This window comes from Equus quagga, chromosome 2, assembly GCF_021613505.1.
Source record: "Equus quagga isolate Etosha38 chromosome 2, UCLA_HA_Equagga_1.0, whole genome shotgun sequence".
Lineage (NCBI taxonomy): Eukaryota > Metazoa > Chordata > Mammalia > Perissodactyla > Equidae > Equus > Equus quagga.
In genome coordinates this window covers 135,622,504-135,635,810 of record NC_060268.1, presented here as the reverse complement: position 1 = coordinate 135,635,810, position 13,307 = coordinate 135,622,504, and the positions used below count along the sequence as shown (strand labels likewise).

General features: G+C 35.3%; 1 protein-coding gene across 1 annotated transcript in view; it reads right to left on the bottom strand.

The window, feature by feature from the left end:
- Positions 1-13,307, bottom strand: part of ANK3 (ankyrin 3) — a 333,064-nt gene that overhangs the window by 15,827 nt on the left and 303,930 nt on the right. Inside the window, exons 40-41 of the mRNA XM_046652926.1 lie at positions 10,845-10,935; positions 8,214-8,592 (exon numbers count right to left, since the gene is read on the bottom strand). Of these exons, the coding sequence (XP_046508882.1) occupies positions 8,214-8,592; positions 10,845-10,935 (470 nt within the window). The remainder of the gene's footprint in view (positions 1-8,213; positions 8,593-10,844; positions 10,936-13,307) is intronic.

Sequence of the window (13,307 nt, the reverse complement as noted above, 5' to 3'; positions counted from 1 at the left end):
TTTATGGGAGTGTTATTTATATGGTTGATATACATTTGGGAAAAAAATTTCATTTTATTTTAAAAGGCATAAAGATAGCAGAAAAGCCAATAAAAGGTCATGAAAGTCTTCACTATAGTTTAAACATGAATAATAATTGAAATGTTCTTGAGCTAACTCTTGGAAATGTCCAGCTCTTTGAGTGTTAGACAATTCATGGATCCCAGGAAAACCTAGTAAAATTGAATCCTATTGGATAGGTTATGAATGGACCCTTTTGTGGGGAAAGATGCCAGTTAATCTTTAAATTGTTTGGACAGTCTCTGAAAGGAATATGAAGTAGGTATATTTATAAGCTTAGTGAATACACAGAAGTATATTGATATGTATTAATAGCCTTAGAAAAAAGCAAAGCCCTTCTTATAAATAACAAGCCGTATAGGTTGTTGAGATCTACTCTGGTATATAGGCATTTTTATTGTTCCTGCTGAAAATTCATAGTGTTTATGTATAATTAAAGGTAAAGATACATCTCTTAATCTTAAATGGCCATTAAATATATTCAATTAGTGCTTTTAATAAGGCCAGAATCAGTTGCCTGATTATGTAGAAGCTCACTAAATTGTGGAGAGTAGTTAGGAAAGACAGTAAGGAGTCACGAAATAAGTTTTTAAAAATTCATCCATCTGTAATTCTGTCAGATATATTAGAGACCAAGTAATACCCAGGAGAGGTCTTTGGGGCCTCTCTTTAATGACAGAAAATAATTTCTAATTAGTTTCTAAATTTATTGAAAACAGTTTGTACGTTTAAGTTAAAATTTCTCCCCGGTCTTGTTGATAGCATTATTTTTGGCAATCCCTCCTCCCAACTTTTTTCTTCCCTATTTCAAAGGAAAATTACAGCACATATGGTGTCACAGTATCACCCCTGGTGGCCACCTTAATGAAGACTAACTGTACTTCCCTTTGGATCCCTGCTGAAGCATTGCATTTTAAAATTTTTATTCCTGTTTTCTTGAATTTTTGAATAAAATGAAAGAATAACAATATGAAATGTCTCAGTTTGCTTTGATGTACACATTAAAACTTGAACTTTCTAAAAATGAGATGGATATCATATATATATATGTGACATAAGTTAGCAAGTTACTAAGCAATATAACTCATTTTTGTATTCTGGCAAACCCACTTGCTGGGGATGTGTGTGTACATGTACATTTTACATACATACACATGTTGATATGTGTATATAAAAACAATCTGAAGCTTGTGAACAGTGGACGGAAACATATATGTAAACTTTTATTTGGAAAGTCAGAAGTTTAGAAGTAGAAATAAAAATAGTTATTGGCATCTTACCAAACTTCACAGTTGTTTGGCGGTGCATTAAAGTTTCTACCTTTGTAATTACTGAATTTGCTAAGCAAATAATGTAAACAAGCTCACAGGACTGGTTAATTTACTTAAACTGCTTCCAAGCGTGTGAAACCACTGTGATATTATCAAATTATATAGAAATAAATGGATATGCTTATAAAATTTAAAAATCCCAAAACAAATGTGAGAGTTTGTTAACTTGACTCATTCCTTAGGGACTGGGAAATATTAAATGTAAAAAATGAATGAATCCACATATGAAATTAAAGAGAAAAATCATACTTTCACAAATGGCTAAGGAGACGGATCTGCCTAGACTTGTGGTAATGGAATCCTGAGCACACCTACTGCTTCTGTTGACACTTCGCAGCCAAAGCTAGTTCTGGGAGGGATGGAACAACCCCAAAATAGTTTTCAGCTCTTCAGATTCTAAGTGCTAGGGGGATTACTATGGCAAACAGTATAAATATGTCCAAGGTTGGACAGCCTCCAGGAAGTAGGTCAAATTCCCAGCATTCCACCCCCATTAAATAGTTTCCAGGAAAGAAAGCCAGTGCTGCCCTCTTCTGTGCCACTGGAAAGGTCTAAATGGCCAGGTGCCTAATATAATCTAGGAAAATTTATTCATTTTTAATTTGTTTTGGAAGAGAAAGAATATAGTATTGTGGGAAAGCAGGTAGAAGGCACTTCACTAGAGGGCTAGGGATTAGGCTCTGGTCTCGGAACGGCTACTGCCCTGCTGTGTGATTTTGGATAAATTGACTCATCTCCGATCTTGGTTTTGTCATCTAGGAAAAGAAGTGATTGTAGTCTCGATGATCCCTCTAGGTCCTAACATTCTCATTTATATTTTTGACAGAGATGGTTCCCATGTCACATTTACTGAAAACTACTGCAGTCTCAAGCTTTGTTACATCAGAAAGATACCAACATAGGGAGTAAAGAGAAAAGCAACTCAAGTGTGATCCTTTTCAACTGCCCCAAAAATCTGAACAACAACAACAAAAAAACAGAAATAGAAGGATTCCTATATATGCAATTTATAAGGATTTTTTTATGTCCATAGCTTCCAATGATAATTATAGCTATTCTTTAGCTTTTGGTTTCTCCGTCACATATAAAAGACATTTCTCAAAGGTTGTTTGAGTGATTCTATTGTTTATACAATACCCTCCTCAGTTACAAAACCCATTCTCTGATGATTCCACTCAACCTCCCTAAAATTACCCTGACTTCAAGAATTGGAGACTTGGGGAGAACACAGACTCCTCTGTTTTATGAAGCCTAGTGTGTTTTGGTCGTTTAAACTTAAGCTCTTAATGTTATGTATAATTAATAATATATTAAGCTCAAATATATAACTCGCTCACTCTAACAAAATTACTTGAAAGCTAACTTGCTAATGCATGTCTAGAATTCTAGGAGACCAAACAGGAATAATCCTCATTGACTTGGGGGCTTTGATTGATGTTTTTATTGTTTTGGTTTTGTGTTCTCCAGAGTAAAACTTCTTTACTGTATGCCTCCCACTTTTTTTTGCAGAATTATGTTTATTTTCTTCTGTCCTGTGTAGAGGAGAGTCACCTTCTCTAATGGGCAGATACTATGAAGGAATGGAGGCAGATTTGGATGCAACATGAGTATGTCATATGTTTAGCATAAAAATCAAGTTACAAGACAGTACGGTAGTGTGCTTTTTCTAGATGTGTCACTTTAAAATCATTTCTTAAAGACATTGATTATGGGAATAGCAAAGCCTGGGCAAAGAGTATGGCTTTGACACCTTCAGAAAAACCAAATTATGTATTCTTGCCCCTAATCCCAGGAACATGTGGGAGGTGACTGAATATGAGGATTTTATAGATAGCAGCTTGAGTACTGGCAAATATGCTAGACACCAGTAAGTAATTTGGCTTGCCCACAGAAAATTTTCAAAGAAGCGATTCATGCTTTTTTTTGACAGCTGCCTATTGAGCTCAGAGTTGATGTGGGGATAATTTAAGATTTAGGCAAGCACTTATTTTCTTCTCTAATGTTTCCAGAGTATTAGAAAAACTTTACTAGAGCAGATTTGGCAGATTTTCTTCTCTTCTTTCCTCTGAGCTACATGCAAAGTACAGGCAGCAGGATTAAGAAGTTTTGGATACTTCTCTGCTCTCTGTTGGGTCTCCTGACACTTTGGAAACGGATGATAAGTTTGATAAATGGTTTTCAATAGATATTTCCCTTCCTTTCCTTCTCTCCAGAGCTGCCAACCAAGGAGCCTCAAGTTATTTGGAGCACATTCAAAGCCCTGCGTATTGAAAATGGCTTCCTAGTTTTCTGCACTCAATTATTCTAGCATCAAGAAAGATTCTCTAAAGACAGGGTAATGAAGACAAGCAGCGGACTGCGAGAAGCAGTCTGCGGGACCTTACCGTGTGTAAGGTCAGTGTTTCAAAAGGCCTTTGTGGGGGCAATCGAGTTTTATTTATAGTGTTCAACTGTGCTGTAACAGGGTGGAATTATATTTTTCACTTCCAGTAAAAACTGCTTCCTATACTTAAAAATACAGCCTGATTTTTTTGTATGTTAGTCAAGTTAAAAATCTATTTCAAAAGTTTTTGCCTGATTTGCATTATGTCACATACATCCAAACCAGGCTATAACTCCAAATTCTCAGTCACTGATTGATAATGAAGAACCAGTTTTCACTTAAAAACTGTTAAGCTAGTAGGAATTTGAGACTGAGGAGGGAGACTTTTATTTCCTTCATTCTCTTTCTCCTTTATCTTACCTCACACCTCATTACGGCCTCTGAGGTTTCAACTGAACGTTTCATTTGATATGAACTATTCCCTCACCAAGATAGACTCTTTGTTCAACATATAAGACTTCTCCAGGGAAAGCTGGATACAAATGCCAAGAATTCTCAGATAAAATTACAAGTGCCACATGTCAAACACAGGCCTAGACAGAATGCTCACTACCATGCAACATGACTTCTTCCTTTTGGTGGTTGTTTTTATAAGCTTTCAAATGTGCAAAGAAACACATACAGAGCTGCTTAGTTATCAAGCATGCTGAATTTTCAAAACTACAAGAAAGGACTTTCTAATAATACAGCAATTCCCTATAATGATCCGGCTATAGGATACCTTTATAATCAAACGCCGGCGAATAACTCGAGTAGTGACTCTCCGTTCTTCTGAGTCTGAATCACTCTCACTGTCTTTCAAGTCCTGATAAATGCATTTTTAGTATAATTTTACCATCACATTTAAAATAAAAGACATTCTGAGAAGGGAAATCAAGAAAGAGTTACTTTTACTGGTTTTCCCCCCTGAGGAAAATCATGATGTATATTTGTGAAAATCTTAAATTTAAGTGGAAGAAAATTTTGAGCAGGATTCTAAATGAAATTAATCTTTGTATGTATATATGTGTATATATAGTAAACATATATAAAGTAACCATATGCAGGTAAAGATCACAGTTAGTAAATTATAAATTATTAAAAATAATTATGGAGGCTTTGTGGCATGTGAAACTACATGCTATTAATTATTAGTTTGAAGAAACATTAATATTCATTTTTAAACTAGTTTTAAATGTATATATATTTGACTTAAATGTATAACCTTATAGTTCAGGCCATGTTTCACTTGATCTACAGAAAGAGGCATAGTATTTCTGATTTGTATGAAATTTTGGTCATATTTGACAATTTTATCAAAAGCTATCTTAAACTTTATAAAAAGTAAAGAATTTTTATCTGCATAATTTGCCATATATATTTATATCAGAAGATTTTTATCAGCATAGTTGGTACCTAACACATAATTGGTATTGTTTGTTCAAATGAATGAAAGAATAATGTAAAATATGTTAAAGTTTGAGGTTTTATTTTAAAGAATTGTTATAAAATTAGAATTAAAAAAAATTTCACAGACAAGAATATGGTACAGACAAGAATACAGTAATTGCACAAAATATTAATTTTTAAGCAATAAGGAGAGGAATAAGGAAAAACTACCAAGTGGCAAACAATTTATAACTCTAAGGGAAACATATCTTTAGCTTTTGCTTAAATATAGTGAAGAGTATTTACTGAATGATTTCATTTCTAAATTTTATGGTGGGATTCTGAAAAGAGTTCTGGTATTTTATTTTCTAAGTTTACTAATTATCCCAAATTTGCTAGTCTCAGAGACATAAGTTGTAGTTACTATCTATTGGAAAAATCAATGGCAGTATTGGTAAAAATAGGAAAAAAACAAGTAAAATTGTTATGGGAGGTGTGTTAGCTAAGATGATTTATAAAATGTTAGTCAAATAAAGTAGGCGATTTTTCACCAAAGGTAAATGTAACAAATATTTTTAAATGTTGTAGTAACATCACCCTTAACTTTGTAGGAAATTTCACCTGAACAAAATACCCTACTGAATAATATGGTGTCAAAAGGAAATAGTTTCCAAGTTTCTTACCCTTTGCAAAGATTTTGGCTGCTAAATTCCCTATTACTTTTAAATTTTTTTTAGAAAAGGATTGTAAATCAAGATGCTTAGAATGATCTAAGTATTGTGAAAGGAAGTCCTGCAATGGCTCAAAAAGGCAGAAAAAGGTAAGAGGAGCTCATATTGTGAAAGAAAAGAACTACTGATCAGCACTCAGGGATTTAAACTGGGGCAAAGTTTTCACCTGGGTAAATTTAAAAGCAGCAGAACATATGTTAATGCTAACACTAACAGCAAACCTAGATGTCAGTTACATCATAATCCTATCAAGAATCATCTGAGACCAGCCCCTTACAGAAAGAAAAAGTGGCCATTTGACCAGTGTTTCAGTTTCCATTTTCTCCCTGGAGTCTCTACTAATCTTAAGGTGAAGGGTAGAGAGAACATGGTGGTAGAATCTTGTTCAGGGTTTCTTATAGAGAATTCTCTAGGAAATGGCAAAGAGGGTAACTAGGAGACCAAATGGAATTTTCTCAGTACTCCTTGTCATGGCTTGCTGCATGGAAAGAGGTGGAAAATAGCAGAACTTTACCTTGTAGCAGCAGGCAGTCATCCGTGTAAGAGCCGCACCCGGACTTTTGACCTGATTTTTTAGGGGACAAAAAGGGGGCTGTTTTCTGAGATCGTATATCAGACGACCTAGTTGGTTGCTATTGTACTATGGCCGCAAAAGAAACATCCTGACCATCTTTGGCTTTCTTGTGAGGTCAGGCTCATATCTCCCAGATGCTTTAACTCTATTATGAATTTTCATTCATTATGCCTTTATGCATTGGAATAAGACCAGTGACAAATACAAAAGGCACAAACTCATTTATAGGACATCTCAAAAACATTTTCTAATAGTAATTATTTTCCATTACTGATGAACTCAACTGATTGTCTATTCAGGGTTAAGACTTTCATTTTCAAACCCTCTTTATGCCCTCTCCCTGGTTCCCCAATGGCCAAAATGTATGCCCATGTACACACACAGAGTGCTTACTTATGTTTATATTATAATTTGACTTCAGAACTTCTCTATTGATTTTTAATAGGCTTCTTCAGAATAAATTTTCATAGTTAAAACATCACTATGTTATTGCTTCTCCTTATATTTCATGGGCTCTTTTTAAAATGGAATGTTCCGTCCGAAGTTATACTGCTTAAATATACTAAGAGTTAACTAAAAGACAGAAATCAATATTTGAAACCACATTTGTCAGGAAGGAAGTGAAAGAAAGGCCCCAGAATTTTACTTCCTCTCACTTGCCCTCCTAACAAGCAGGGAAATGGTCAAAAGACAAGCCTGCAAAAGGAGAAGGAAAGGATATGATTAGTTGATAAGCTGACAACTAGCTCCTGAGTGATTGGGAGTTTACTGTAAGTTTTCCTAAACCTCAAATGAATCACAGACTCATTATTTTACAACAGACTTGTGTTTTCTACTAAAAACACTGCGGTATCTTAAGTAAACTAGATGTTTTAGGGAAAACTGCAAGTGCCACTATTCCAAAGATGTATAACTCTCAATCTGTGTCTATTGCATAGTTCATGAAAAGACACAAAAATTGGCAGAGCAAAAAGCAGTCAAAATGTAGGAAACAGAATTGATTTTTATTTTCTTATATCAATCTATAAGTCATAATTTCAGTTAAAAATTTTTTTATATCTAAAAATGGTAAACCTCAGAGAATTAAAAAAATCTATTAGCTGATACCAAAAAAAGATATAAGTACAAAGAGGAAGCAAATAATTCCATGACAGTAAGGCTTGAAAATTATTAAAAACAAATATCAAGATAATTATCAAATTAGATATAAAAATTATTAAAATTGACCTTTCTCAATGCTGTCAAAAAACACTTGTGTATACCCACCTCATTTTAGGCTTGGGAACTGTGTTTCTTCACTTTCTAAGACACACTTTCAGGCAAGAGACCTTATAGAGTAGAACCCTCATAAGAGTCACATGCTATAAACTCTTTAAATTATGCAAAAGAACCAGAAAGGGTCAGAATAATTATCCTCTTTCCATAAGAAAGAAGACTGGGTTGGGAGTTACGAAACCTGAATCCCAGATAAAATTAATACTGGACCTTAAAAACTAGTTACTTAACATCTCTGTAATTCTTTTCTCTCCTGAAAAATGGCTAAAGAGATGCTTATTCCTTTTTCCTACCCAATGAATGAAGGTCAGACAGCATGTTTTACTCATACTTTCTTTACCCTCAACAGTAGCGTTACAGTTTTTGATTATGCATTTATAATTTGGAAATAGTCAAGAACCCTGGACCCGTGCTGCAATATTAATCAAAAGAAGCAAAGCATCAGTACTTTCAGTTTAAATGACAGCATACTGGATAATCAGATGACGTACCTTTTGCTCAGACCCGCTGGAGCCCTCTTCTTCGTGTAGGTTAAGCCTTGGCTTGCCGTCTGCGGGAGAAGTCCTACTCATCTTTTTCACACTGACAGGCACACAGGGTTTAGGCTCTTCTATTACAAACTTGCTGGTTTCTTCTAGAGATTTCTGATATGCTGCTAGTGATGATGCTGGCTCCTCAACACGACCAGATCCGTGTATTTTGGGTTTCAGAGTTTCCTTAGCACTCTGTTTCCCTACATCATTTTGAGATTCTGGAAAGTAAGATTTTGTCTTTGCTTCTGGAGTGAGCTCCACATGGCTTCCATTTGCTTCAAATTTTCCAGATTCTCCTTTGAGATATGAGGTAATGGAATCTCTACACTGGTCAGGGCTGCAGAAGATAAAATGCGGAAATTTACAATGGTAACATATGGCTGAAAATGGGCTTCACAAGCTCTAAATTTTTAACAACCATGTGTTTAACTAGTTTTGAAGGCGTAAAGTAGAAAGGCATGAAAAATCTGGTCACTGGATTTCAAACTGTGAGGAACGCTCATGCATGTGGATATGGGGGTGAGGAGGTGATACAGGCTCCAGGCATCCCCAGCACTCCAACTCCCAACCTGGAGAGCTATGCTGTCACTGTGTTTTGTTTAACTGCACTTACACAGCTACTTGGATTCTCCATCTTCAAAAGTAATCCTGAGAGGTTCATGGACATACCCAGAGTTCTAGACCCACCAATCTAAAAGAGGAGGCTATCTCAAAATGCTTTTATATTGCCAGTGAAAAAACTGCTGACAAAGAACAAAATGAATTCCCGTGATGAGAGCTCTGGCATCCCCAAGAACTCCAAATTCCAGTCTTTGTATATGTTTCCAGTTGTGAATCCTGCAGTCATGCTTTTCCAACTGTAATCCCCTTACTTGGTTCTTATCTTTCTCCAGTCCTGACCTCTGCTGACTCTCACTGGTGATCAGGGGGTTGGTGCTCACCTGTTGTTTCTGCTTCCTCTGAGAACTGTGTTCCTTTCAACTATTAAAAATCCTTCTCTTCCAACACTTTCTTTTAAACTTATTTCTAATTTTTACTAGTTTCAGGATAGGCTTCTATTTTATTTTGTAGCTTGTGTATTGTTTTTAGTGTCTTGGCTTATTACCTGTAGACTTCTGAAGGCAGTAACTAGAATAATGTTTTACATGTATAATATATATAGTATGTATACATATGTAAGTGTGTATGTATGTATTCTTATAAATCAAATTCTGATTATCTAAACATACTTATAAAAAAAAATCAATAGCACCCTATTCTGTATGTGTAAGAATAAATAGTCCCAGCATACTGTGAAAATCCTATAACATATTTCCTGCTGTGCAACAAAAATTGTGACTATATCTGAACATAGACATCAAAATTAGTACTACTTGTTGTCTTTGCAATTCTCTTTGGTAGGCTGAACATAGAATACTTTAATGCTACCATTCTTCAAAAGGAGTTTTGTAAACTCCTCTTTGGGAATTTTTATTGAGCAAGAAGCTTATCAGCAATATGAAAATATTAAATATGGTTATGAAATAACCTCAGTTTTTTTGGTTTTGTTCTGTTTTGGCTGAGGAAGGTTTGTCCTGAGCTAGCCTCTGTTGCTAATCTTCCTCTTTTTGCTTGAGGAAGATTTGCCCTGAGCTAACATCTGTGCCAATCTTCCTCTTTTTTGTATGTGGGTCACTGCCACAGCATGGCTGCCAATGAGTGGTATAGGTCCACACCCAGGAACTGAACCTGGCTACTGAAGTGGAGTGTAGTGAACTTAACCACTAGGCCACAGGGGTTTTCTAATAAACTGGAAAGGAGTAGGGGCTGGCCCCATGGCCAGGTAGTTAAGTTTGCACGCTCTGCTTCAGTGGCCCAGGGTTTCGCTAGTTCAGATTCCCCACATAGCACAACCAGATGCACTCACAACTAGAATATATAACTGTGTACCGGGGGGCTTTGGGTAGAAGAGAAAAAAAAAGATTGGCAACAGATGTTAGCTCAGGTGCCAATCTTTAAAAAAAAAAAAAACAAAAAGGGGGCCAACCTTGTGGCCAAGTGGTTAAGTTCATGTGCTCTGCTTCGGTGGCCCAGGGTTTCGCCAGTTCGGATCCTGGGCATGGACATGGCACCACTCATTAGGCCATGCTGAGGCAGTGTCCCATATGCCACAACTAGAAGGACCCACAACTAAAATATACAACTATGTACTGGTGGGATTTGGGGAGAAGAAGAAGAAGAAGAAGAAAAAAAAAGAGATTGGCAACAGTTGTTAGCTCAGATACCAATCTTTAAAAAAAAAAAAAAGAGTAGTTTTCTAAAGTAAAGAGAACATATAAATGAACGTATAAATCTTTGGCTGGTATGTAAAACTTTTTGCATTTTACTTCAGGCTATCAATAGTTCTAAGAATTATATTTGAGTTTAGGGTAACTTTCCCTCTCCAGATTAGTAGAATGAACCAACCTTTAAAGCAGGTATTATCCCAAAACTAGAATTGTAATTTAGAAAAAGAGTAATTGCTAAGAAGCATATATTTAAAAAAAACTATTTACATGTAAACACATGTAACTTGTGTTTCACTTTCCTTTTTCTGAAGCAGAGCCATACCTGTCATCCATTCGATCTAGTAACCCACCAATTATTCTTCGAGCTTGAGCCGGGGACTCTACGTTTCCACTTGATGTCTCGTTCTGCCAACCTGTAATTGAAGACATTTCCAGTTCTGCTTGCTGAACATGTTTAAGAATAGCCTGTACTTTTTCTTCTGTCATCTCCTCAGACTCTACTCCTTCTTCAAGTTGAATGTCCTCAAACAGAGATTTGAGTTTTTCCTCCGTCATCTCCTCATCAGGACCAGATTTTCCTTTCTCTTGCTGCTCAGAGCTTACTCCTACTTTTCTAGTCTGTTTCAATGATTCTGCTGGTTTAACATCTTTTGGGACCCCAGCCATACTTCCGAGGTATTGAGGATACTCACTCAGATATACATTCTCCAACTGGCTCTCATCTACATCCACTGCTTCAGGCATTTCTGTTAAAGGCATTGAGTCTTCAAGTTTGCTGTCTTCTAAGGAAGTGTCTTCTGCAGTTACAACTGGAGGTCCATCTGCTGAATGTTCTATGTTTCCCTGGGAAGGCACTAGCCCATCACTCAGTCTACTGGGGGTTCTAAGGGGAGATTCTATGCTAGAGATATCACTAAAATAATCATCTTGCTGGAAAGGGGTGGGTGGTGTGTAGTGCAACCCTGTGGGAGTTTCCAGTTCCACTTGAAGGGAAGGATAACCTATGGAAGACAGTACATTTGGACTGACTGGAATGAATTAGAGTACATCAAACAAAAACACATGGAATGACAAATTATATCAGGTATGAAAATGTAATGATGAATTACAGAATAATGATAAATTTATTGGTTTAGTTCAATTAAATGTAATACAATGAAATAAAAGACTAGTGCAAACTATAATAAAATAGAATACTAATTAAGATATAGATTGTTTCCATCAATTTTGGTAATTTTAATACAGTAACTTAAATACACAGACTAATTTAATCTGATATAAAGTTAGTTGTCATTATGTAAGATACATTTATTCCATGGCCAAATTTATTATCTTTCTACTTTTAGCATGCAAAATCCATACTGTGGTGGACTGAATAGAGCAAGCCACAAGAAACCAATTTTTATAATTAATAACATAACTTATTTTAAGAACTGTACATATAAGCAATACTATCCAACTCTAGTTCTTATTTCACATGAAATTTACAGCAAAAAAATGAATTTCATCTTTGGAAAGAAATTATTATTAGATTTTGGAGCAGTAGCACTGGGGAAAAAAATCTGAAAAGGTGTTAGGAAAAGGATTTAAAAAGCAGATAAAGTAGAAAAGACTCCATGTAAAGTTTTCAGGTGTCATAATGTGACAGAGATGAAAGGGTTGTGGTATATATGGAGGTCTTAGTAAACTTAGTGATAGGGGTCCACTCAGAACCACGAATCAAATAAAGAGAAAAAAGAAATGATACACAACAGAGACAGGAAGAAAACCGTTTGCAAAGAGCTCTCTGAATATTCACGACAATGCTATGAAACATGGAGGTTTATTAACCAGCCTACACAAAGGGGAAGGAAGGAGCAATTCTCTTGTTTGAAACTTTGCTGCATGGACTAAGGGAGTATTTTTCTTCATCAGCAGAGAGAAAAGTCAACAAAGGTCTGGTCATGGTGAGGAAAGGAAGTTTCACAAAAGTTCAACGAAGAGGAGAGACAGGAAAAGAAAGGCAACTAAGCACATTTTCTGAATTATTGGTCTATAAAGCTAAAGCCTAATTTTTCCATCAGTCCAAGGTAAATATCAACTTCGGTATTGTTGTAAATTCAAATTGCTATAGGTAAGTGAACATTTTTCTGTTATGGTCACCTCTAAACCAGAATCTTGCTGAAAACTTGGCTAAGATTAGCTGGGGTTCGTAATCTGCACAAGTGAACTTTACTTCATACACACATCCCTAAATTTGCCTCAGAATTTTTAAAATGAGGAATATAAAATATTAAGATGTAGTAACAAAAAACTCTTGTGAATTTATTTAATGATATTTTGATTTGTAAATGTTAAAATTAAATGAAGTTTTCAATTCCATTGAATACTTCCATTTTTTCTAGTGATCTTGTTTATTAGAGCTACTTTTCTTAAAAAATTTTTCCCAATAAAAAATATTAAAAGATTCTATAAAGTATAACTTGGCAATAATACATAATATGATATTAACACTGGTCTATCTTTATCTAGTGCAAAACGAGTTTGGTTACCAATATATGGTCTCACATATAAGCCAGGCCTTGAAGAGAGCTTTTTTCCAAGGTTCTATGGTATTTATAAACTTAAAAAGAAAACACTTTTGACATTATTACCCATCATATATATGTTATGTGGATAACAAGGTATGCTTTAAATTTTCTGTTGATTTTAACTTTAGTAAGCAGAAACTGTTTAAGAATTTGAGATCTTTTGTCATATAACATATGCACAATTAGGAGTTATTGATTCTTGTTAGTCTAACTTT